At 48.3% G+C, this 26,471-nt stretch overlaps 1 protein-coding gene across 1 annotated transcript; it reads left to right on the top strand.

Moving 5' to 3' along the window:
- Nucleotides 1–3,307: 3,307 nt before the first annotated feature.
- Nucleotides 3,308–26,471, top strand: LOC311122991 (serine/threonine-protein phosphatase 6 regulatory ankyrin repeat subunit A-like; the record flags this gene model as incomplete). Its single annotated transcript, XM_084197287.1, has 10 exons — nucleotides 3,308–3,374; nucleotides 23,622–23,709; nucleotides 23,932–24,049; nucleotides 24,351–24,570; nucleotides 24,994–25,165; nucleotides 25,369–25,514; nucleotides 25,640–25,722; nucleotides 25,817–25,899; nucleotides 26,025–26,116; nucleotides 26,322–26,471. The coding sequence occupies 10 exons, from the start codon at nucleotides 3,308–3,310 to the stop codon at nucleotides 26,447–26,449; spliced, it is 1,197 nt and encodes a 398-aa protein (XP_084053413.1). The 3' UTR covers nucleotides 26,450–26,471.

The following is a 26,471-nucleotide window of genomic DNA, read 5'->3' on the forward strand; positions in this document are numbered from 1 at the left end:
TAGACTGGATGAGCTCCGTTCGAGACTGTCCTACCAACGGAACATTAAAAGCTGTAATATCTTATGTTTCACCAAGTCCTGGCTGAACGATGGCACAGATAATATCCAGTTGGCTGGGTTTTCCGTGCATCGGCAGGACAACAGCTACGTCCGGTAAGACGAGGGGTGGGGGTGTGTGTATTTGTCAATAACAGCTGGTGCGCGATGTCTAATATTAAGGTAGTCTCGAGGTATTGCTCGCCTGAGGTGGAGTATCTCATGATAAACTAGACCACACTATCTACCAAGAGAGTTGTCATCTATATTTTTCGTAGCCGTCTATTTTGTCTATGAGGGATTACCATTCAGTTATATATTTGTAACCCAACCCATGCTTAATCCACTAAAAATCTCTGAAGCTGGAGACTCTTATCTCCCTCCATAACTTTAAGCATCAGTTGTCAGAGCACCTTACCGATCACTGCACCTGTACACAGCCCATCTGAAATTAGCCCACCCAACTACCTCATCCCCATATTGTTATTTATTTTGCTCTTTTGCACCCCAGTATCTCTATTTGCACATAATCTCTTGCACATCTAGCATTCCAGTGTTAATACTATTGTAATTATTCTGCACTATAGCCTATTTATTGCCTTACCTCCATAACTTGCTACATTTGCACACACTGTATATATATTTTCTGTTGTATTTCTGACTATGTTTTTTACCCCATATGTAACTCTGTTGTTTTTTATTGCACTACTTTGCTTTATCTTGGCCAGGTCGCAGTTGTAAATGAGAACCTGTTCTCAACTGGTTTACCTGGTTAAATAAAGGTGAAATAAAAAATAAAAAAACATGTCACATTCAACGTAGAATGTCTTAACAGCCCGGTTAAGAGGAAAATAGTCTATACCTTAAGAAATAAAGGCTGACGTGTTCTTACAAGAAACACATCTTACAGCCAGTGAACACAATAAATTAAAGACGGAATGGGTAGGACAAGTTTTTGCGTCCTCTTTTAACTCCAAAGCAAGAGGACTAAGCAATTTAGATAAGTGGACACATCCCCTTCTGTGTTCCCTCAGGCAGGTTTGTTTTTGGTGCAAAATATTGAATAGTTATGCTCCTAACTTCGATGACCATCGGGATGGCTGCTGTTTTACTGTTTCTATTGGCCAACGTGCAATCACTGGAGAATAGACTGGATGAGCTCCGTTCGAAACTGTCCTACCAACGGGACATTAAAAACTAGTTATGCTCCTAACTTCGATGTTTATTCAGAATGTCTTCCTTCAGGCACCACCAGAATGGCTACTAGCCGGAGGAGATTTTTCTTTTTTGTTCAGATACAGTTCTTGATAGGTCCTCTGGATAAACCCTCCCCTCTAACCAAACGCCGCTAAGCTCACCATGTCATGCATGAAGGATCTCAATTGACTAGACGTCTGGAGACGGATGCACCCACAGGATAGGGACTACTCTTTTTATTCACACCCACGCATAGATAACGTTTTCAACCCAACTGTTTCATAGTGTTAGATTACCGATTATCTCCCCAGATTGCTTAGTGACCATTCTCCTCTGGTATTATCAATTTCCATTCCTACCAAGGTAAATGGAGCACATAGATGGAGACTAAATTCTACACTCCTGAAGCAACCTGAATTTTGTGCATTCATCAATGAGCAGATCAATATTTTTACTTTGAAAAACAAACCCTCCGCTCCTGACAGTTTCATTCTTTGGGACGCATTGAAAGCCTATCCGAGGGGAGAGATCATTGCCTATACTAAAGTGTTGAAGAGAAAACATGGTGCCGAACTAAATGTCCTTGAATCTGAAACCTCTGAGCGAGAGAAAACCTACCAGAGGCCCAATTAAAGACCCATACAGGCTTTTGATAAATAAAAAACTGAAATATTATACTCTGAACACGTATCAAGCTGAGAGGGCCATCACTAAATCAAAACAGCGTTACTACCAACTTGGAGAGAAAGCACACAAAGTATTGGCATGGCAACTGAAAGCAGAGGAAAATTAATGCTATAGAAACTCTTACTAACATTTTAGTCATTTAGCACACTCTCTTATCCAGAGCGACTTACAGTTAGTGAGCGCATAAATTTTTTCATACTGGTCCCCCGTGGGAATCGAACCCACAACCCTGGCATTGCAAGTGCCATGCTCTACCAACTGAGCTACACGGTACTAACAAGATGTCTTTCGACCCTACTGAAATTAATGATACTTTTAAGAAATACTACGAGGACCTCTATACTTCCCAATCAAGCGATGATCTACCAGAAATCAACTATTTTTTCTCCTGTCTCGACCTCCTGTGCCTGTCAGAGGAAGACAGAGAGCGCCTGAGTGAACAGGTCTCAGTCCCGGAATTGTTGGAGGCCATTAAATATTTACCTTCTAATACATCTCCTGTGGAGGATGGCTCCCCTCCAGAGTTCTATAAAGAATTTAAGGAGCTGTTGGTAGCCTACATTAAGGAGGTACTTAACAAAGCCGGGGAGGACAACCGCTTTCCAGAGTCTTTCTCTCAAGCTGTGATTACAGTAATTCACAAGAAAGGGGAAAAACCCGCTAAAGTGCGCCCCCTATAGACCAATCTCTCTCCTTAATAACAGAAAGTAAACTGGTCACCAAGGTGCTCTCTGAGATACTGGAGTTATTCCTCCCCCTGTTGGTCAACCCAGATCAGACTGGCTTCATAATTAATAGATAGTCCTCCAATAATCTCAGAAGGTTCTTTGATATAATTCACCTGGCTAACAAAAACAAAATACCTAGTGTCGCAGTCTCCCTCAACGCCGAAAAGGCCTTTGATAGGGTCGAATGGCCATATCTCTTTCGCGTTTTGGAAAAATTTGTGTTTGTAAACGTGATAAAATCACTCTACAAATCTCCTGAAGCTGGGATTGCTACCAATGAGATTATTACTTCCTCCTCTTTCCCTCTCTACAGGGGGGACAGACAGTGGTTGCCCAATTAGGCCCCACCTCTTCGCCCTCGCCATCGAACCATTGGCTGAGACCATTAGAACGTGCCCTGACATACAAGGCTTTGAGGTGGGCCCCCCATACCCATAAGTTATCACTTTTTGCGGACCACCTTATCTTATTTCTAACGGACCCAGAACATCCCCTCTCTCGCTTACAGAACCTACTACAGTATTATAGTTATTTCTCTGTATATAAGGTCCATTTTGATAAAAGCTAAATCTTACCGTTTGTCTGTCTTTGACCGTCATACCATCAAGCATAAGTTTCCTTTTAGATGGTCGCTTACAGGCGTCACATATTTGGGCATAATGGTGGATGGTAACCTGAGCAACCTCTATAAACTCAATCTGGCCGGCTTGTTGCGAAAGGTGGAGGGTGACCTGTGACCTGTGACCTGTGCAAATGGATGGACTTGCCTCTCACTCTACTGGGTAGAATGAATGTCATTAAAATGAATGTCCTGCCCAGATTTCTATATCTGGTTCAATCTCTCCCCATCCCTGTACCCGCAGCATTATTTTCCTCTCTCGACAAGCTGACCAGACGGTTTATCTGGCATGGCAAACCCCCCCAGGGATAGCCTGGACAAACTGACTGTCGATTACGGTCAAGGGGGCTTAAACCTCCCCAATTTCAGAATGTACTACTGGGCTGCGCAGTCTAGATTTCTGGCTCAGAGGTTTGACAGCGGTCCTTCTCCCTCGTGGTTGAACGTGGAAACGTTCGAGGTACATGAGGACACTGGGGCAGGAATTGTTTTACAAATGTGACATTAAATCTATAAAAACTATCACAGACAAACCTTTTAATTATACATTCTGTCCTGGCGTGGTGCAAACTGCATGAGCAGTTCAGACGAGAGGGATTTCTTTCCCCTAAAACCCCTCTATGGAACAATAGATTGATCCCTGTGTTTTTCCAGAATAGTACAATTAGATCGTGGTCTGAGAAGGGTATCACTCTTCTGGAACATTCTAATGTCCGTCGAACAGCTGAAACAGAAATACCACTTGTCTAACAAAGACTTCTTTAGTTACCTACAACTACGACATGTTTATTAGGGTGAATCTCAAGGGCCAATGGAACCTACCTAATATGTCACCTATTGAACAGCTCTGCCAACCACTGTTCAAGACCATTTCCCGTGTTTATGATGCCCTTATTTCAGGATTACCACTGCCTGAACTAGATAAACCTCGTCTTAGATGGGAAAAAGATCTGGGTATTAATCTTGATGCGGGACTATGGAGGGATGGGGTTACATCCACATTGGACTCCAGATACAGACTGATCCAGTTTAATTTCCTTCCATCAGCTCTATATCACCCCATCTAGATTACACAAAGTTCAACCCCTGATATCTCCTCGCTATGTTTTAGATGTGGCTCGGATGAAGGAACATATTCCTCCATTCCACTTGGCAGTGTTCAGAACTACACAGTTTCTGGCAAGGGGTATGCGATACCATATCCTCAATTCATGGGGCTACATTCCCTGTAGACCCGGAGGTCTGTCTACTGGTTAACTTTACTAATTCCAATCTTAGACAAAGCCATACTATAAAGCTAACATAAATATTGCTAGCGATTGCCAAGAAATGTATTGCCTTGAAATGGAAATCGGATTCCCCCCTGCCAGTTGCAATGTGGCTATCGGAAGTTAATAGTTGTATCCCACTGGAGAAAATTACTTACTGCTTGAGGAATACGTTAGAGACATTTTACAGAATTTGGCAACCTTTTATTGATTATATGGAGAATCTCCCCTCACATCACATTAATTGCATCTCTATATAGAACCAGAGTTCCTCTGTGGAGATGGGAGAACCTTCCAGAAGGACAATCATCTCTGCAGCACTCCACCAATCAGGCCTTTATGGTAGAGTGGCCAGACGGAAGCCACTCCTCAGTAAAAGGCACATGACAGCCAGCAGATTATTTGGAAAGGGTCGTCTTTCTGCTTTGTATGCGATAGCCTAACTATTGTATTAAAAACACATATTTGTCGCATTATTCATTCAGAATTCGCTGCTTCAAGTTAAGTAGTCTACCTCTCCGCTCCTAGTTGGGCGTGCGAGATCAAGTGTGCATAGTACAGTGCCTTGCAAAAGTATTAATTCCCCTTGGCGTTTTTCCTATTTTGTTGCATTCCAACCTGTAATTTAAATTGATTTTTATTGGATTTCATGTAATGGACATACACAAAATAGTCCAAACTGGTGAAGTGAAAAGAAAAAAATAACTTGTTAAAAAAAATTATAAAAAGATATTAACGTAAATGTGGTGCGTGCATATGTATTCACCCCCTTTGCTATGAATCCCCTAAATAAGATCTGGTGCAACCAATTACCTTCAGAAGTTACACAATTAGTTAAATAAAGTCCACCTGTGTGCAATCTAAGTGTCACATGATCTGTCACATGATCTCAGTATATATACACCTGTTCTGAAAGGCCACAGAGTCTGCAACACAACTAAGCAAGGGGCACCACCAAGCAAGCAGCACCATGAAGACCAAGGAGCTCTCCAAACAGGTCAGGGACAAAGTTGTGGAGAAGTACAGATCAGGGTTGGGTTATAAAAAAATATCAGAAACTTTGAACATCCCACGGAGCACCATTAAATCCATTATTAAAAAATGGAAAGAATATGGCATCACAACAAACCTGCCAAGAGAGGGCTGCCCACCAAAACTCACGGACCAGGCAAGGAGGACATTAATCAGAGAGGCAACAAAGAGACCAAAGATAACCCTGAAGGAGCTGCAAAGCTCCACAGCGGAGATTGGAGTATCTGTCCATAGGACCACTTTAAGCCGTACACGCCACAGAGCTGGGCTTTACGGAAGAGTGGCCAGAAAAAAAGCCATTGCTTAAAGAAAAAAAGAAGCAAACACATTTGGTGTTCGCCAAAAGGCATGTGGGAGACTCCCCAAACATATGGAAGAAGGTACTCTGGTCAGATGAGACTAAAATTGAGCTTTGTCTGGCGCAAACCCAACACCTCTCATCACCCCGAGAAAACCATCCCCACAGTGAAGCATGGTGGTGGCAGCATCATGCTGTGGGGATGTTTTTCATCGGCAGGGACTGGGAAACTGGTCAGAATTGAAGGAACGATGGATGGCGCTAAATACAGGGAAACTCCACAGAGCTTTATGGAAGAGTGACCAGTCTAGCCGCTCTACATACAACATTAAAACCTTATTTGAGGTTGGATCCAACAGCAAACGTTTTCATTACACGATTTGATTTACCCGTTACAAATGACTGTAAAGATCAATAGCTAAATTATACTGGCAATAAGAAAAAAACTATACGCTTTACTAGACTATAGGTGCTTTTGTTTGTGGGTAAAATGAAGAGAGAAGATTCAAGTTAATGCCAAGTGTATTAGGCTATACCATCAAGTTCTTAAAATAACTCCAGCACAAAGAGAGAAACAAGGTACAGAGAAACAGAAACATCACATTTAACAGAAAGATAGCTGATGCAGAGGGTGTTGATGACTATAGTTGGTTCGATAAAGATGGAATTAAGGTTTTACTACAGGCTAAGAGAAGTGAATATGTAATGAATATATTTACAAAAAAAGGTAACGTTTGAGTCCAGTCGACAATAGACAAAAAGGATGAAATGTCCAGATTAAGAGCAATATACCAAACGATATAGACAAAACTCCTGTAAACAGGCCTAGAGAACTCACACAACTGAGAATTCCTTTGAGAACATATATTTTCCAAGCAGTCCTATGGTCAAGAACGAGATGACACAGGCGCAAATTAGAAGAAAACATAAATATGGACTTTAAAACAGGCACATCAATAATCATTTTAGTCAAAGTACAATAGACAGAATTCAACACGATACGGGGTGAGGAGGAGGATTATTTAAAGATACTGTCTGAAGAGGTAGGGTTTCAGATGTTTTTGGAAGATGGGCAGGGACTCTGCTGTCCTAGCTTCAGGGAGAAGCTGGTTCCACCATTGGGGTGCCAGGACAGAGAAGAGCTTGGACTGGGCTGAGCGGGAGCTGCCCTCCCGTATGGGTGGGTGGGCCAGGAGACCAAAAGTGGCAGAACGGAGTGCTCGGGTTGGGGTGTAGGATTTGAGCATAGCCTGAAGGTAGGGAGAGACAGTTCCCCTTGCTGTTCCGTAGGTAAGCACCATGGTCTTGTAGTGGATGCGAGCTTCGACTGGAAGCCAGTGGAGTGTGCGGAGGAGCGGGGTGACATGAGAGAACTTGGGAAGGTTGAACACCAGATGGGCTGCAGCGTTCTGGATAAGTTGTAGGGGTTTAATGGCACAGGCAGGGAGCCCAGCCAACAGTGAGTTGCAGTAATCCAGACGGGAGAGGACAAGTGCCTGGATTAGAACCTGCGCCGCTTCCTGTGTGAGGTAGGGTCGCACTCTGCGAATGTTGTAGAGCATGAACCTGCAGGAGCGGGTCACTGCTTTGATGTTTGCAGAGAACGACAGGGTGTTGTCCAGGGTCACGCCAAGGTTCTTTGCACTCTGGAAGGGCGACACTGTGGAGTTGTCAACCGTGATGGAGAGGTCTTTGAGCGGGCAGGCCTTTCCCGGGGAGGAAGAGCAGATCAGTCTTGTCGAGGTTGAGCTTGAGGTGGTGGGCCGATATCCATGCTGAGATATCTGCCAGGCACGCAGAGATGCGTGTCGCCAGCTGGGTGTCAGAAGGGGGGAAGGAGAAAAGTAGTTGAGTGTCAACAACATAGCAATGATAGGAGAGACCATATGACAGAGCCGAGTGACTTGGTGTATAGAGAGAAGAGGAGAGGGCCTAGAACCGAGCCCTGGGGGACACCAGTAGTGAGAGGACGTGGTGCAGACACAGATCCTCTCCACGTCACCTGGTAGGAGCGGCCTGCCAGGTAGGATACAATCCAAGAGTGGGCAGAGCCTGAGATGCCCAGCCCTGAGAGGGTGGAGAGGAGGATCTGATGGTTCACGGTGTCGAAGGCAGCAGATAGATCTAGGAGGATGAGAACAGAGGAGAGAGAGTCAGCTTTGGCAGTGCGGAGAGCCTCCGTGACAAAGAGAAGAGCAGTCTTGGTTGAGTGACCCATCTTGAAGCCTGACTGTTAGGGTCAAGAAGATTGTTCTGAGAGAGATAACGAGAAAGTTGATCAGAGACAGCACGCTCAAGTGTTTTGGAAAGAAACGAAAGAAGGGATACAGGTCTATATATATATTTCATTTATTTTTTGGTACTTTTTCATTATATCCAATTGGTAGTTACAGGAGGGGAGCAACGGGCCATTTTGAAGTCAGACGCAGCCAGTGGTCAGGGATGAGTTGATGAGGGAAGTGAGGAGAGGACGTAACCAGTGGTCAGGCATGAGTTGATGAGGGAAGTGAGGAACGGGAGAAGGTCTCCAGAGATGGTCTGGAGAAGGGAGGAGGGGATGGGATCGAGCAGGCAGGTTGTCGGGCGGCCAGACCTCACTAGTCGCAGGATGTCATCTGGAGAGAGAGGGGAGAAAGAGGTCAAGGTGTAGGGTAGTTCTGTGTGAGTGAGACAATAGGCTGAGTGAATGAGTAGCAGATGTTGTCAACCTTTTTTTGAAAGTTGTTGACAAAGTCATCCGCAGAGAGGGAGGAGGGAGGGGGAGGGGAGGGGAAGGGGGTGGAGGATTAAGGAGGGAGGTGAAGGTGGAAAAGAGGCGGGGTTAGAGGCAGAAGCTTGAAATTTAGAGTGGTAGAAAGTGGCTTTAGCAGCGGATACAGAGGAAGAGAAGGTAGAGGGGAGGGAGTGAAAGGATGATAGGTCCTCCGGAAGTTCAGTTTGCAAGCTTGCAATGAGTCACTCAGCCCTGTTCTGTAAGCTTGCAATGAGTCACTCAGCCACAGAGCAGGAGGGGAGGGCCGAGCCGGCCGGGAGGAAAGGGGAGAGTGCGAGTCATAGAATGCGGAAAGTGAGGAGAGTAGGGTCGAAGAGGCAGAATCAGGAGACAGGAGGGAGAAGGATTTAGCAGAAGGGAGAGATGATAGGATAGAAGAGGAGAGAGTAGTGGGAGAGAGAGAGAGCGAAGAATGCGACGGCGCATGACCATCTGGGTAGGGGCTGAGTGGCTAGGGTTGGAGGAAAGAGACACAAAAGGAAACAAAGTAGTGATCAGAGACCTGGAGGGAGGCTGCAATGAGAGTAGTAGGTGAACAGCCTCTAGTAAAGATGAGGTCAAGCGTATTGCTTGCCTTGTGAGTTGGAGGGGATTGGGAAAGGGTGAGGTCAGAAGAGGCAAGGAGGGGAAAGAGAGAGTTGGAAAGAAATGTATCTAAGGCAGACGTCGGGAGGTTGAAGTTGCCAAGTACGAAGAGCGGTGAGCCATTGTCAGGAAATGAGCTTATCAAGTTTTCAAGCTCATTGAGAAACTCTCCAAGGGCACCTGGTGGGCGATAGATTACAATAATATCAAGCTTGAGTGGACAAGTGACAGTGACAGCATGGAATTCAAATGAGGAGATGGACAGGTGAGAGAGGGAGAAAAGAGAAAATCTCCACATAGGAGAAATGAGTAGCCCTGTGCCATCACCACGACGACCAGATGGTCTCGGACTATGAGAGAAAACGTAGTCAGATGAATAAAGAGCAGCTGGAGTAGCAGTGTTCTCTGGGGTGAGCCCGGACTTGAATCCGATCGAACATCTGTGGAGAGACCTGAAAATAGCTGTGCAGCAACGCTCCCCATCCAATCTGACAGAGCTTGAGAGGATATGCAGAGAAGAAATGTGAGAAACTCCCCAAATACAGGTGTGCCAAGCTTGTAGCGTCATACCCAAGAAGACTTGAGGCTGTAATCGCTGCCAAAGGTGCTTCAACAAAGTACTGAGTAAAGGATCTGAATACTTATGTAAATGTGATATTATAAATGTGTAAACATTTCTACAAACCAGTTTTTGCTTTGGCATTATGGGGTGTTGTGTGGTAAAAAAAAAAAAAAAAAATTTAGAATAAGGCTGTATCGTAACAAAATGTGGAAAAAGTCAAGGGATCTGAATACTTTCCGAATGCACTGTACATACCTAATACAAAAACAAACAAAAATATTGAATTCAGTAATCAGTTGGGAAGACTTGATTATACCACCTGGTACAGGTTAAGAGATCCAGAGACAGGATAGTGTGGAATGATACAATTATTTTCAGGTAACTACTCACTGTATTTTGGAAGGACAGATCAGGGCAGATCAGGAGAACTGGCTTTGGTAGACGGAGGCTGCAAGCACGGGTAAAGGTGAGATGCTGTGAGGAGGGCGAAACAGATCAAAGCAACAGATCAAAGCAAGAGGCTAAGAGATACTGGATGGACAAGAGGCGGAGTTATTAGAAGGGCAAGAGGCTGAGAGATGTTGTATGGGTGGGGTGGTGCAGGTGTGGACTCAAATGGTCAGTCGATGTGTATAGGTGGCACGGCGACAAATTGTCTTCCATGAGGTATTAGGAAAACCCTCCCTTCTACCAGTCCAACATTGCAGTAGTGTGTTGTGTCCAAGAGGCCATCTACTAAGTGTATACCAAATGGAAAGGAAGGCATTGTGGGTATTCAAAGAATGACTCTTAATGGCCTCCTCTTTCTCAACAATGATATTCCTGATCTTTATAGACCTTCTCCTGAATAAATACATGGCTGTTGGCTTGGTCTAGTTTGAAGGTGAAAAGCGGTGTCATATTTAGTGTACTGCCGTGCACGATGGAAGATTGGTGGCAGAGGCCCTGATGCATGTTCTCTTCTTGCACCCAAATGTTCCATTCTCACAGCTGCTTTCTCAGAAAGCCTCTTGACCTGACTGCAGGGAGCTCCGGGTTCTAACGAGCGTCTTTTATCTTTTGCGTACATTTTTCAAAACTTTAAGGCACTGAAGGAGTCCAGATTCTCAAGCATTCCCTGACGTGTTGTGCAAGATGCACAAGGTTGGTGACATTGTATGAAAAGGAACGTCTTGCCATACGGCTCTCCAAAGGGCTGAACAAACAACAAAAGAGCCTCATTCCCATAGTCTGTGTACTCCTCAAGCAGTGCCTTGTTTGACAGTATAAATGCCTAGTAGGACGGTGCATTTGTCATACTTCATAAAGAATGCGGGAGGGCAGGGTGGAGACAGTCTGCGGGAGAAGGCAGTGACACACACGGTCCGAAGAGGGTGGAGACAGTCTGCGGGAGATGGCAGTCTGCGGGACAGGGGAAGATGAACAAAAACTTTGCAAGTAAGCATTGAGAAGTTCCGATTAATGATGATGAGGACTTTATGGATTGTGAGTCATCTTTCGCTGAACCTGAGGAGTTCTGCTCTACCAGCACATACAGTGGGGAGAACAAGTATTTGATACACTGCCGATTTTGCAGGTTTTCCTACTTACAAAGCATGTAGAGGTCTGTAATTTTTATCATAGGTACACTTCAACTGTGAGAGACGGAATCTAAAAAAAAATCCAGAAAATCACATTGTATGATTTTTAAATATTTAATTTGCATTTTATTGCATGACATAAGTATTTGATCACCTACCAACCAGTAAGAATTCCGGCTCTCACAGACCTGTTAGTTTTTCTTTAAGAAGCCCTCCTGTTCTCCACTCATTACCTGTATTAACTGCACCTGTTTGAACTCGTTACCTGTATAAAAGAGAATTGTCCACACACTCAATCAAACAGACTCCAACCTCTCCACAATGGCCAAGACCCGAGAGCTGTGTAAGGACATCAGGGATAAAATTGTAGACCTGCACAAGGCTGGGATGGGCTACAGGACAATAGGCAAGCAGCTTGGTGAGAAGGCAACAACTGTTGGCGCAATTATTAGAAAATGGAAGAAGTTCAAGATGACGGTCAATCACCCTCGGTCTGGTGCTCCATGCAAGATCTCACCTCGTGGAGCATCAATGATCATGAGGAAGGTGAGGGATCAGCCCAGAACTAAACAGCAGGACCTGGTCAATGACCTGAAGAGAGCTGGGACCACAGTCTCAAAGAAAACCATTAGTAACACACTACGCCGTTATGGATTAAAATCCTGCAGCGCACGCAAGGTCCCCCTGCTCAAGCCAGCGCATGTCCAGGCCCGTCTGAAGTTTGCCAATGACCATCTGGATGATCCAGAGGAGGAATGGGAGAAGGTCATGTGGTCTGATGAGACAAAAATAGAGCTTTTTAGGTCTAAACTCCACTCGCCGTGTTTGGAGGAAGAAGAAGGATGAATACAACCCCAAGAACACCATCCCAACCGTGAAGCATGGAGGTGGAAACATCATTCTTTGGGGATGCTTTTCTGCAAAGAGGACAGGACGACTGCACCGTATTGAGGGGAGGATGGATGGGGCCATGTATCGCGAGATCTTGGCCAACAACCTCCTTCCCTCAGTAAGAGCATTGAAGATGGGTCGTGGCTGGGTCTTCCAGCATGACAACGACCCGAAACACACAGCCAGGGCAACTAAGGAATGGCTCCGTAAGAAGCATCTCAAGGTCCTGGAGTGGCCTAGCCAGTCTCCAGACCTGAACCCAATAGAAAATCTTTGGAGGGAGCTGAAAGTCCGTATTGCCCAGCGACAGCCCCGAAACCTGAAGGATCTGGAGAAGGTCTGTATGGAGGAGTGGGCCAAAATCCCTGCTGCAGTGTGTGCAAACCTGGTCAAGAACTACAGGAAACGTATGCTCTCTGTAATTGCAAACACAGGTTTATGTACCAAATATTAAGTTCACTTTCTGTCTCTCAATAACAGCTAATTACCAAGACAACCATCAGCTCTGTCTGTCAATAACAGCTAATTACCAAGACAACCATCAGCTCTGTCTGTCAATAACAGTTCATTACTAAGACAGCCAACACCTTAATTTGCAGCTGCTAGCAAGATACCACATTAGATATTTCAAGAAGTTTAGTAGCATGTGTACATGACGGTCTCAAAAACGAAGAAAAGTTTCAGATTATATTAAAAGTGTTTCAGGAGACAGCTGAATGATAGGCTGAGGCACAGACACCTGCATATATAGCCGGTGAGGCAACAGTCTTTATTACAGCTTTGAGCTCAGATCCTGTTATATAGAGTGGGACAAAGGCTTGACCCTCATCTGCCCTGCCTAAATCCATACTGTAGACAGCAACCCAACCCTATAGTCACACAGACCTGTCCTCTATTCGGTTTAATTATTTGCTTTTATTCACTGTGGAGACCATTTTGTTTTTACGAGAAGCTTAAAGCTTTTTTTTGGCCCAGTTAGTTTCACAATAAACATGACAACCCTGTTCAGTCAGTGAGTTACATGTTTCGTCAATAAAGCCCCTCCAGTCAATAAAGCCCCTCCAGTCAATAAAGCCCCTCCAGTTTTTGAGTTGTATGTTTTATCAGTAAAGCTGCACCACCTTTTGTGGTTAATGGTCTTTTATAGGGGTCCTTTACACAGAGATAGGGTTAGAGTTAGGATTAGAGATAGGATTAGAGTTAGGATTAGAGACAGGGTTAGAGTTAGGATTAGAGATAGTGTTAGAGTTAAGATTAGAGACAGGGTTAGAGTTAGGATTAGAGATAGTGTTAGAGTTAAGATTAGAGTTAGGGTTAGAGTTAGGGTTAGAGTTAGGATTAGAGACAGGGTTAGAGACAGGGTTAGAGTTAGGATTAGAGACAGGGTTAGAGTTAGGATTAGAGATAGTGTTAGAGTTAAGATTAGAGTTAGGGTTAGAGTTAGGATTAGAGACAGGGTTAGAGTTAGGATTAGAGATAGGGTTAGAGTTAGGGTTAGAGTTAGGATTAGAGACAGGGTTAGAGTTAGGATTAGAGACAGGTTTAGAGTTAGGATTAGAGATAGGGTTAGAGTTAGGGTTAGAGTTAGGGTTAGAGTTAGGATTAGAGACGGTTAGAGACAGGGTTAGAGTTAGGATTAGAGACAGGGTTAGAGTTAGGATTAGAGATAGTGTTAGAGTTAAGATTAGAGTTAGGGTTAGAGTTAGGATTAGAGACAGGGTTAGAGTTAGGATTAGAGACAGGGTTAGAGTTAGGATTAGAGACAGGGTTAGAGTTAGGATTAGAGACAGGGTTAGAGTTAGGATTAGAGATAGGGTTAGAGTTTTACATTTACATTTACGTCATTTAGCAGACGCTCTTATCCAGAGCGACTTACAAATTGGTGCATTCACCCTATAGCCAGTGGGATAACCACTTTACAATTATTATTATTTTTTTTGGGGGGGGGGTAGAAGGATTACTTTATCCTATCCCAGGTATTCCTTAAAGAGGTGGGGTTTCAAATGTCTCCGGAAGGTGGTGAGTGACTCCGCTGTCCTGGCGTCGTGAGGGAGCTTGTTCCACCATTGGGGTACCAGAGCAGCGAACAGTTTTGACTGGGCTGAGCGGGAACTATGCTTCCGCAGAGGAAGGGGAGCCAGCAGGCCAGAGGTGGATGAACGCAATGCCCTCGTTTGGGTGTAGGGACTGATCAGAGCCTGAAGGTACGGAGGTGCCGTTCCCCTCACTGCTCCATAGGCAAGCACCATGGTCTTGTAACGGATGCGAGCTTCAACTGGAAGCCAGTGGAGTGTGCGGAGGAGGGGGGTGACGTGAGAGAACTTGGGAAGGTTGAACACCAGACGGGCTGCGGCATTCTGGATGAGTTGTAGGGGTTTAATGGCACAGGCAGGGAGCCCAGCCAACAGCGAGTTGCAGTAATCCAGACGGGAGATGACAAGTGCCTGGATTAGGACCTGTGCCGCTTCCTGTGTAAGGCAGGGTCGTACTCTCCGAATGTTGTAGAGCATGAACCTGCAGGATCGGGTCACCGCCTTGATGTTAGCGGAGAACGACAGGGTGTTGTCCAGGGTCACGCCAAGGCTCTTCGCACTCTGGGAGGAGGACACAACGGAGTTGTCAACCGTGATGGCGAGATCATGGAACGGGCAGTCCTTCCCCGGGAGGAAGAGCAGCTCCGTCTTGCCAGGGTTCAGCTTGAGGTGGTGATCCGTCATCCATACTGATATGTCTGCCAGACATGCAGAGATGCGATTCGCCACCTGGTTATCAGAAGGGGGAAAGGAGAAGATTAGTTGTGTATCGTCAGCGTAGCAATGATAGGAGAGGCCATGTGAGGATATGACAGAGCCAAGTGACTTGGTGTATAGGGAGAAAAGGAGAGGGCCTAGAACTGAGCCCTGGGGGACACCAGTGGTGAGAGCACGTGGTGCGGAGACAGCTTCTCGCCACGCCACTTGGTAGGAGCGACCGGTCAGGTAGGACGCAATCCAGGAGTGAGCCGCGCCGGAGATGCCCAGCTCGGAGAGGGTGGAGAGGAGGATCTGATGGTTCACAGTATCAAAGGCAGCAGACAGGTCTAGAAGGACAAGAGCAGAGGAGAGAGAGTTAGCTTTAGCAGTGCGGAGAGCCTCCGTGACACAGAGAAGAGCAGTCTCAGTTGAATGACCAGTCCTGAAACCTGACTGGTTTGGATCAAGAAGGTCATTCTGAGAGAGATAGCAAGAGAGTTGGCTAAAGACGGCACGCTCAATAGTTTTGGAAAGAAAAGAAAGAAGGGATACTGGTCTGTAGTTGTTGACATCAGTGGGATCGAGTGTTGGTTTTTTGAGAAGGGGTGCAAGTCGCAGGATTTTATCTGGAGAGAGAGGGGATAAAGAAGTCAAAGCATAGGGTAGGGCAGTGTGAGTAGGACCAGCAGTGTCATTAGACTTAACAAACGAGGATCGGATGTCGTCAACCTTCTTTTCAAAGTGGTTGACGAAGTCATCCACAGAGAGAGAGGAGGGGAGGGGGGGGGGGGTGTATTCAGCAGGCAGGAGAATGTGGAAAAGAGCTTCCTAGGGTTAGAGGCAGATGCTTGGAATTTAGAGTGGTAGAAAGTGGCCTTAGCAGCAGAAGCAGATGAAGAAAACGTAGAGAGGAGGGAGTGAAAAGATGCCAGGTCGGCAGGGAGTTTAGTTTTCTTCCATTTCCGCTCCGCAGCCCGGAGCTCTGTTCTGTGAGCTCGCAATGAGTCATCAAGCCACGGAGCTGGAGGGGAGGACCGAGCCGGCCGGGAGGATAGGGGACACAGAGAGTCAAAGGATGCAGAAAGGGAGGAGAGGAGGGTTGAGGAGGCAGAATCAGGAGATTGTAGGGAGAAGGATTGAGCAGAGGGAAGAGATGATAGGATGGAAGAGGAGAGAGTAGTGGGAGAGAGAGAGCGAAGGTTGCGGCGGCGCATTACCATCTGTGTAGGGGCAGAGTGAGTAGTGTTGGAGGAGAGCGAGAGAGAAAAGGATACAAAGTAGTGGTCGGAGACATGGAGGGGAGTTGCAGTGAGATTAGTAGAAGAGCAGCATCTAGTAAAGATGAGGTCAAGCGTATTGCCTGCCTTGTGAGTAGGGGGGGACGGTGAGAGGGTGAGGTCAAAAGAGGAGAGGAGTGGAAAGAAGGAGGCAGAGAGAAATGAGTCAAATGTAGACGTAGGGAGGTTGAAATCCCCCAGAACTGTGAGGGGTGAGCCATCCTCAGGAAAGGAGCTCATCAAGGCGTCAAGCTCATTGATGAACTCTCCAAGGGAACCTGGAGGGCGATAGATGACAAGGATATTAAGCTTAAATGGGCTAGTGACTGTGACAGCATGGAATTCAAATGAGGAGATAGACAGATGGGTTAGGGGAAAAATTGAGAATGTCCACTTGGGAGAGATGAGGATTCCTGTGCCACCACCCCTCTGACCGGATTCTCTCGGGGTATGCGAGAACACATGGTCAGACGAGGAGAGAGCAGTAGGAGTAGCAGTGTTTTCAGTGGTAATCCATGTTTCCGTCAGGCATACCACTGGTCTACTATAGGACATTGATTATATTAGGCATACCACTGGTCTACTATAGGACATTGATTATATTAGGCATACCACTGGTCTACTATAGGACATTGATTATATTAGGCATACCACTGGTCTACTATAGGACATTGATTATATTAGGCATACCACTGGTCTACTATAGGACATTGATTATATTAGGCATACCACTGGTCTACTATAGGACATTGATTATATTAGGCATACCACTGGTCTACTATAGGACATTGATTATATTAGGAGTGTATATCTGTTCAGGCATACCACTGGACTTTGCTTCAGACTGTGTGTTTGTTTCCATTCAGGCGTACCACGGCCACCACCATGCTATGGAGGTCCTGGTTCAGTCTCTGCTGGATCTAGACGTGAGGAACAGCCAGGGGCGCACCCCTCTGGACCTGGCTGCCTTTAAAGGCCATGTGGAGTGTGTTGACGTCCTCATCAACCAGGGAGCCTCCATCCTGGTTAAAGACTTCACCCTGAAGAGGACCCCCATCCACGCTGCAGGTATGCATAGGATATCACGTAAGGCCTAGAGATTCTGTAATTCAAAAGTTTTCCTGACCAAGATGGAGATTTGTTTGGTCATGTTGCTACGACGCCAATGTCCACTCTAGGGATGTTTATATAGTATAGTGTGAAATGCCCACTACACACTGATCTAAGGACATTTTTTGTCATGTTCCCCACTAATGGTTGAGGATCTGGGGAGGGTAAGCTGATCCTAGATCAGTGCACAGGGGGACTTCTATCCAGAGCCAGGTACACAGCTAGCAGGTGACAGGCTTCGAGGGCCTCAGCCCCAAAATGATTTATTATCTGCTGTGTTAACATCATGTGTCATGGGCCTCTCACTCCACCGGGTTACCACCTTAATTTTCTTCCACTCTGCTCACCACTCTCTCTACTCAGCCTAACTAGCTCCACCTGTCCCTGCTCTGCTCTGCTCTAATTACTCTGCCAGCTGCGCTGCATTACCCACTACCTCTCCCAGTATTTAAGGCCCTGTCTTTCAGCTCTCCGGTGTCAGATCGTCTGCAAAGCTCACACCCGGAACCTGTTTGCTCGCGCTTCTGGCTCACCCTGGTTTTGTGACCCCGGACCTGCCTGTTTTTTGGATACTCTTCTGCCTCAGGAGATCCAGACCTGCTTCTGCCATTACGACTCCTGACTACTCTTCAATCCCGGTAACTCTGACCAGCCTTCTGCCTTGCTACTACGTATTTTGGATTTCCCTTGAACTGTACTGCTGCCTTGTTTCATTCCGCCCTGTTGTGTCTGTGTCTCCCCCCCCCAGGACTTCTGGACCACCCACCACCGGCTTCATAGGACGCATCGCTGCCACTGGGGGGGGCACAGACCCAGCACATTGGACGGGATCCCTGTTACCCCTGGAGCCTTCATTCACTCCCTACTTCCCTTTTCCCTTAAGTTTAATAAACTTTCTGGTGTGACGCAATTGTGGTCCTCTGGTCGTCTGTCTGAACCGTGACAGTACGATCTGACCATTATGGACTCAGCGCACACTTTCCCCGACATGGAAACCGATGAGCATGAGCAGCAGTTCCAGCAGCAGCAACAACAACTCGCCATGATCATTCAACTCCTCACCAACCTTACCCCAGCCAGTCTGCCCACCAGCCCTGCCCCCGAGTTACCTGCCCCGGTCATTGCAGCCGCTGCTCCGGAACCCAAGATTGGAAACCCCGAGCGGTTCAACGGCGATTCAACCCAGGTCCGGCCATTCCTGACTAGCTGCCGACTTCAGTTCTCCTTGCAGCCAAGGACCTTCGCCACGGAGGGGGCTAAAGTTGGGTATGCCATCACTCACCTGACGGGCCGAGCTCGACTCTGGGGAACAGCAGAGTTCGAACGTCAAACCCCCGCATGTGCGACCTTCGACCTGTTTGCTGAGGAGATGCTGAAGGTGTTTGACCTGGATTCACCCACCGCAGAGGCGTCTCGTGAACTGTTCAGTATTCGACAAGGCAGACGTACAGTCGCAGACCATTCCATCGACTTCCGAACCCTGGCTAGACGAAGTTCTTGGAACACACCATCGTTGGTGGACGCGTTCTTCCATAGTTTGGCTGACTATATCAAGGACGAGTTGGTCTCCCATGAACTGCCTTCCACTCTTGATGAAGCCATCGCACTGACTGTCAGGATCGACAGAAGGATACAGAACCGTCGTCGTGAGAGGGGGCGCCAAGGTCCACCTACTACCGGCATTCGGAGAGATCCGACTGGGCTCCTGTCATCTACTGCCACTCACCCAGGTCAGCTTGATCAGTCTGAGCCTATGGAGATTGGGCGAGCCTCTCTCACTCCTGCAGAGCGCCAGCGCCGCTTCACCTCAAACCTCTGCCTCTATTGTGGAGGTGATGGACATCGTGTGGTAACCTGCCCTTTAAAGGGCCGAAGCTCACCGGGCATAGGGGGAGTCCGGTTGAGTTCAATGACCATCCAGTCCTCCGACCGCAAACCCCTGCTGCAAGTTCACCTCCGCCTCTCTGACTCAACTCACACCCTGGCTGCTCTGGTGGATTCTGGCGCCGAAGCCAACATAATGGACATCAAGCTGGCACGCCAACTGGGACTGGAGAACCTCCGTTTGACACCTCCTATTCCTGCCCGGGCACTGGACGGACACTTACTCGGATCGGTCACTCATGTCACGGCCCCGGTCTCGATGGGTCTGTCCGGAAACCATCAAGAAACTATCCAGTTTCACCTGCTCCCCTCTCCAGGCCAACCCCTCATCCTGGGTTACCCATGGCTCCGCCGGCACAACCCTCAGCTCGACTGGGTGACCGGGGTGATCAGGGAGTGGGGAGAGGACTGCCACCGAACCTGCCTGCTTGCTGCCGCACTACCCCCTCGGCCAGTACCTACTAACTCCGCTCCTGACCTCTCCAATGTCCCAGAATGCTACCATGGTCTCAGAGAGGTGTTTAACAAAGCAAGAGCCACATCTCTGCCCCCTCACCGACCGTACGACTGTGCCATCGACCTCCTCCCTGGAACAGCTCCTCCAAAGGGTCGTCTTTATTCGTTGTCTGCTCCTGAAAGAAAGTCCATGGAGGACTACATCAATGGCTCTCTGTCTGCAGGATTAATCCGTTCATCTTCATCTCCTGCTGGTGCTGGCTTCTTCTTTGTGGGGAAGAGGGACGGATCTCTTCGCCCCTGCATCGACTACAGGGGACTCAACGACATCACAGTGAAGAACCGTTACCCTCTGCCTCTGCTCACCTCTGCTTTTGAGTTGCTCCAGGGAGCCACTGTTTTTACCAAGTTGGATCTCAGAAACGCTTACCACCTAGTGCGGATCCGGGAGGGAGATGAATGGAAAACCGCATTCAATACACCAACAGGCCACTACGAGTATCTGGTTATGCCTTTTGGCCTCACCAATGCTCCTGCTGTGTTCCAGGCTCTAGTGAATGATGTACTGCGGGACATGTTAAACAAGTTTGTCTTCGTTTACCTGGATGACATCTTAATCTACTCCAGAAACCTGTCTGAACACACCCGCCATGTCCAGCAAGTCCTTCATCGTCTTCTGGAGAATTCCCTCTACGCCAAGGCAGAGAAATGTGAGTTTCACGTCAAGACAGTGGCCTTCCTGGGGTACATAGTGGCAGAGGGAAGTATCCAAATGGATCCTGCCAAAGTATCAGCAGTCACTTCATGGCCAGTTCCGGAGAACAGAAAGAAGCTGCAACAGTTTCTGGGGTTTGCTAACTTCTATTGGAAGTTTATCCGGAACTACAGTACCGTTGCTGCCCCTCTCACTGCTCTAACCAGCACCAAGCAACCCTTCACCTGGACCCCAGCAGCCGACAAAGCCTTCAGTACCCTCAAGGTGAGGTTCACCTCCGCTCCCATCCTCCAGATGCCTGATGTGGACCGGCAATTCATTGTGGAGGTGGACGCATCGGATGTGGGAGTTGGTGCTGTGATTTCTCAGTGGGCTGCGGAGGATAGGAAGCTCCATCCCTGTGCCTTTTTCTCACGTCGGTTGTCCCCCTCTGAGTGCAATTACGACATAGGGAACCGTGAGCTGCTGGCTGTGAAGCTTGCCTTGGAGGAGTGGCGTCACTGGCTGGAGGGGTCCACCATTCCATTTCTCGTTTGGACCGATCATAAGAACTTGGAGTACATCCGCACGGCCAAACGGTTGAACTCCAGGCAGTCCCGCTGGGCCCTGTTCTTCACCAGGTTTAATTTCACTCTGTCATACCGGCCTGGATCACGCAACACCAAGCCAGACGCCCTCTCCCGTCAATTCCAGAAGGATGACACCCCCTCCAAGGACCCTGTGTCGATTCTGCCAAGTCCCTGCATCGTTGCAGCTCTGACCTGGGCTGTTGAGGAACAGGTGCTGGAGGCTCTCCGTAACCAGCCAGGTCCCAGCACTTGCCCAGCTGACCGCCTTTTTGTCCCCGAAGACCTGAGGTCCCAGGTCGTTCAGTGGGGACATGACTCCCGCCTAGCTTGTCACCCTGGCTCCACCCGCACTTACAACCTGCTCGCCCAGAGGTTCTGGTGGCCCTCTCTGAGGAAGGATGTACGGGAATTCGTCCAAGCCTGCCCCATCTGCAACCAACACAAGTCGTCCTGCCAGCCCCCAGCCGGATTGCTGCAGCCCCTGCCTGTGCCCAGACGTCCCTGGTCTCACATCGCCCTTGACTTTGTCACGGGGCTGCCCCCTTCAAGTGGCATGACCGTCATTCTCACCATCGTTGACCGTTTCAGCAAGATGGCACACTTCATTCCCCTCCCCAAGCTCCCAACCGCCAAGGAGACCGCCCAGGTGGTCCTGGAACACGTCTTCCGGATCCACGGACTGCCAAAGGATGTAGTTTCTGACCGTGGTCCACAATTCTCCTCCGCTTTTTGGAAGGAGTTCTGTCACCTGCTGGGAGCCACAGTCAGTCTGACTTCCGGATTCCATCCCCAATCCAATGGGCAGTCAGAGCGGGCTAATCAGGAGCTCGAGAAGGCACTGCGATGCATGACTTCACGCAACCCCCACTCCTGGTCGCAGCAATTGACATGGGTGGAGTACGCACACAATTCTCTGACCTGCTCTGCCATCGGTATGTCCCCTTTCCAATGTGTTTATGGATACCAGCCTCCTCTATTTGCCAGCCAGGAAGAGGAGGTTACTTGCCCATCTGCACTTGCTTTTGCCCGTCGATGTCGCCGCACCTGGTCACAAGCCCGAGCCACACTCCTCAGATCCGTTGCCAGCTACACTACCGGGGCCAACCGTCGGAGAATTCCTGCTCCCACCTACCATGTTGGTCAAAGGGTGTGGTTGTCATCGAAGAACCTGCCACTCAGGGTGGAGTCGCAGAAGCTGGCACCTCGGTTCATTGGCCCATTCCCTATCATAAGAGTGATTAGCCCAACTGCTGTCCGGCTCCAACTGCCTAATTCCCTGAGGGTGCACCCCACTTTCCATGTGTCTAAGATTAAGCCCATCCATGAGAGTCCGCTGGTCCCTGCTGCGCCTGGTCCTCCTCCTCCACGGCTCGTCGATGGTGGTCTGGTTTACACCGTCCGCCGCCTGCTTCGGTCCAGACGGAGGGGTAGGGGTCTCCAGTACCTCATTGACTGGGAGGGCTATGGACCTGAGGAAAGGACCTGGGTGCCAGCTAGTCGGATTGTGGATAGGACTCTCATCACCGCTTTCCACCAACGGCATCCTGATCAACCTGCAATCCGTAGGGGCCGCCCCAGAGGGGTCCCTAACCGTCCTGCCCGCTCGGCTTCCTGTCCTGTGCCTGATCCTGTCTCGGGACCTGTCCCATCTCCCGACCACGGCCCTCCGGCTTCCTCCGAGGATGAGGACGTTCACTCGGACCGTTCGGAGGAGTTCTAGCCCTCCTCCGGCTCCCCTCCTCCCGCCCGGCGTGGTGTTGCTCTTGGGACTTCTGGGGCCGTCCCTTGGGGGGGGGGTTCTGTCATGGGCCTCTCACTCCACCGGGTTACCACCTTAATTTTCTTCCACTCTGCTCACCACTCTCTCTACTCAGCCTAACTAGCTCCACCTGTCCCTGCTCTGCTCTGCTCTAATTACTCTGCCAGCTGCGCTGCATTACCCACTACCTCTCCCAGTATTTAAGGCCCTGTCTTTCAGCTCTCCGGTGTCAGATCGTCTGCAAAGCTCACACCCGGAACCTGTTTGCTCGCGCTTCTGGCTCACCCTGGTTTTGTGACCCCGGACCTGCCTGTTTTTTGGATACTCTTCTGCCTCAGGAGATCCAGACCTGCTTCTGCCATTACGACTCCTGACTACTCTTCAATCCCGGTAACTCTGACCAGCCTTCTGCCTTGCTACTACGTATTTTGGATTTCCCTTGAACTGTACTGCTGCCTTGTTTCATTCCGCCCTGTTGTGTCTGTGTCTCCCCCCCCCAGGACTTCTGGACCACCCACCACCGGCTTCATAGGACGCATCGCTGCCACTGGGGGGGGCACAGACCCAGCACATTGGACGGGATCCCTGTTACCCCTGGAGCCTTCATTCACTCCCTACTTCCCTTTTCCCTTAAGTTTAATAAACTTTCTGGTGTGACGCAATTGTGGTCCTCTGGTCGTCTGTCTGAACCGTGACATCATGAGGATGTCATCTACCAATACCACTGTTCTAGAAATCTGTCTGTTCATGTGAAGGTAATAGTCGTCCAGCAATCAGCTCATATCCTCTCTGTTTAGCCTCCTCTAGCTACCAACGGTCAATCATCTCACATTCTTCTATCCTCTGTATTTATCCTCCTCTAGCTACCAACGGTCATTCAGAGTGTTTGCGTTTGCTGATTGGAAATGCTGACCTCCAGAGTCCAGTGGACGTTCAAGACGGGAATGGACAGTAAGTCAATTGGGTTTTGGATACAATTCCTGAAATAAAGAGATTTTGACACTAGGTATACGTCCCAAATGGCACCCTATGCCCTACTTGGTGCACTACTTTAAACCAGAACCCTATGGGCTCAGGTCAAAGGTAGTGTACCATATAGGGAATAGGTTGCCATTTGGGACTCAGCCTGGTTATTACCAGTTTGTAATATGACCTTGTTGTCTTGTGTATCAGAACCCCTCTGATGCTGTCGGTGCTGAGCGGACACACAGACTGTGTGGACTCACTGCTCAACAAGGGAGCCAGCGTAGAAGCCAAAGACAAGTGGGGCAGAACAGCGCTACACAGAGGGGTGAGGAGGAGAGCTGGCTGTATACGCTCACACACAGAAAGAGACGGGGAGGCTTGTTCTGATCTAGGGATGGGGCCATTGAACTACTAGGGATGGCTTTGGGGTGGGATCTAGCATGGAATATAAGTTATGCCCAAATATACATATTATCTTCAGAAAAGTAGTTGTCCATGGGTAGTGGTGTATTCATCCCTGTAGGGACCTGCCTCCAGACATCATTTTAAATAATTGATGATTCATTATTATATCATTGATTATTAGTTATTCAAATCCATTCTTGTCTCCCCGCCCTTCCTCCCAGGCGGTGACGGGTCATGAGGAGTGTGTGGAGGCCCTGCTGCAGCACAGCGCAAGCTTCCTGGTTCGGGACTGTAAGGGGCGGACCCCTGTCCACCTGGCGGCGGCATCCGGACACATCGGGGTGCTGGGGGGGCTCCTACACGCCGCCCAGTCAGTGGAGACCCTCCCCGTCATCACAGACAACCAGGGCTACACGCCACTACACTGGGCCTGCTACAACGGTACGTACTGAACTAACGGAACACTAGATATTTTCTGATTTTCTCTCTTCAGCACTGTAAACATGTCCCTGAATTAGGTAGGCCATACAACGGTACGTACTGACTAACTGGACTGTAGCTCTGTTCTCTCCTCCATGAAGTGTACACTCATTCACTCCCTCTTGTGGCTTGAAAAGCATTCGATTGGTGTGGACGGAGCCATGTGGGGGAATGAACAAGACTACAACAGAATTAAGGGTTATGACTCTCAGTGGAGGACCTTACACTGAAACAGGACTTTGTCAGGGATTGTCAGATTTTTAGCTTTCTCGGAGAGTATTGTTGTGGTCTGCAGCGACGTCATCTTTTTCCTGTATGTAATGTTTCCTGCTGGAGCAACCTATTACTTTTAATTATAAATTAAATGAATCAATCTTCCACTAGGCCATGACACGTGTGTAGAGGTGCTGCTGGAACAGGAGGTTTTCCACAAGACTGAGGGCAACTCCTTCAGCCCCCTCCACTGTGCTGTGATCAATGACAACGAGGGGGCTGCAGAGATGCTGATTGACACTCTGGGGCCGGCCATTGTCAACGCCACTGACACCAAGAACCGGTAACTACAGCACATGACAAAGTCCTTTTCTTCTGGAGAATAATGTTGTTAAAATGACCTCTGGGGTTGGATGAGGGATTGTAGATTACTTTTAATACATCTATTAGTGATTTTATATTTCTATGGTATAAACAGGGTTAATTGAACAAACTTGTTTATAACAGTCCTACACGATATCGGTGAAATACGTTTCCTCTCTCCAGGACCCCCCTGCATGCAGCGGCCTTCACGGACCACGTGGAGTGTCTTCAGCTGCTGCTAGGCCACAACGCCCAGGTCAACTCCCCCGACGCCTCCGGGAAGACCTCCCTCATGATGGCTGCTGAGAACGGACAAACCAACGCCGTCGGTATGCAGCCCCCTCTCCTCCACTTTGCCTCGCCAGCCGGCTTAAGTTCAACCTGTCTGTTTTATATTTTAATAAGTCGCTTAATTTCCTCATTGAGTTTCTTTATGTTTCTCTGTCTGTGTCAGAGCTGTTGGTGAGCAGTGCCAAAGCAGAACTCACCCTGCAGGATGCAGTCAAGAACACTGCTCTTCATCTGGCCTGCAGTAAGGTGAGCATTCCCACATCAAGATGACGTTCATCTGAACAGTTGGCTCTCTCTGGTTTAAATTTTGGTCTGACATGTTTGACTCTGGTTTTTAAAGGGGCATGAAACCAGTGCCTTGTTGATATTGGAGAAGATTACAGACAGGAACCTCATCAACTCGACTAACGCAGCCTTACAGACGTACGTATGGTTCAGCTGTATTCATTGGGCCCTGGTCAGAAGAAGTGCACTATATAGGGAATAGTCTGGCATTTGGGAGGTATCCTCATTTTCTGCTGTCTAATCTGACGGTACTTTCTCCTCAGGCCGTTACACGTTGCAGCCAGAAATGGTCTGACGGTGGTGGTGCAGGAGCTACTAGCGAAGGGTGCTAGCGTGCTCGCAGTCGATGAGAATGGTAAGATCCATTACGCTAACACTGTTTTCTTCTGTACTTCTCTTCTCAATGTGTCCACAAATGTTTCTCTCTAATCCACTGCTTGGTTATTGTCTTAACTTTGTATCTCCTAGCCTGGTGTTATTTCATGTTTTTCACCAAAAGCGTTGTAGTAAACGGTGATGCTCCTGAAGTGACCCTCTGCTGTTCTGTTTGAACCCCTCAGGTTACACGCCTGCCTTGGCCTGCGCCCCCAAACAAAGACGTGGCGGACTGCCTGGCGTTGATCCTGGCCACCATGATGCCCGTGTCCCCCTGCAACCCGGCGCCCAGCCTGTCCTTCAGTGCCATTAACCACTACACCACCAGCCCCTCC

This window comes from Coregonus lavaretus, assembly GCF_964263955.1.
Source record: "Coregonus lavaretus genome assembly, contig: HAP1_SCAFFOLD_583, whole genome shotgun sequence".
NCBI lineage: Eukaryota > Metazoa > Chordata > Actinopteri > Salmoniformes > Salmonidae > Coregonus > Coregonus lavaretus.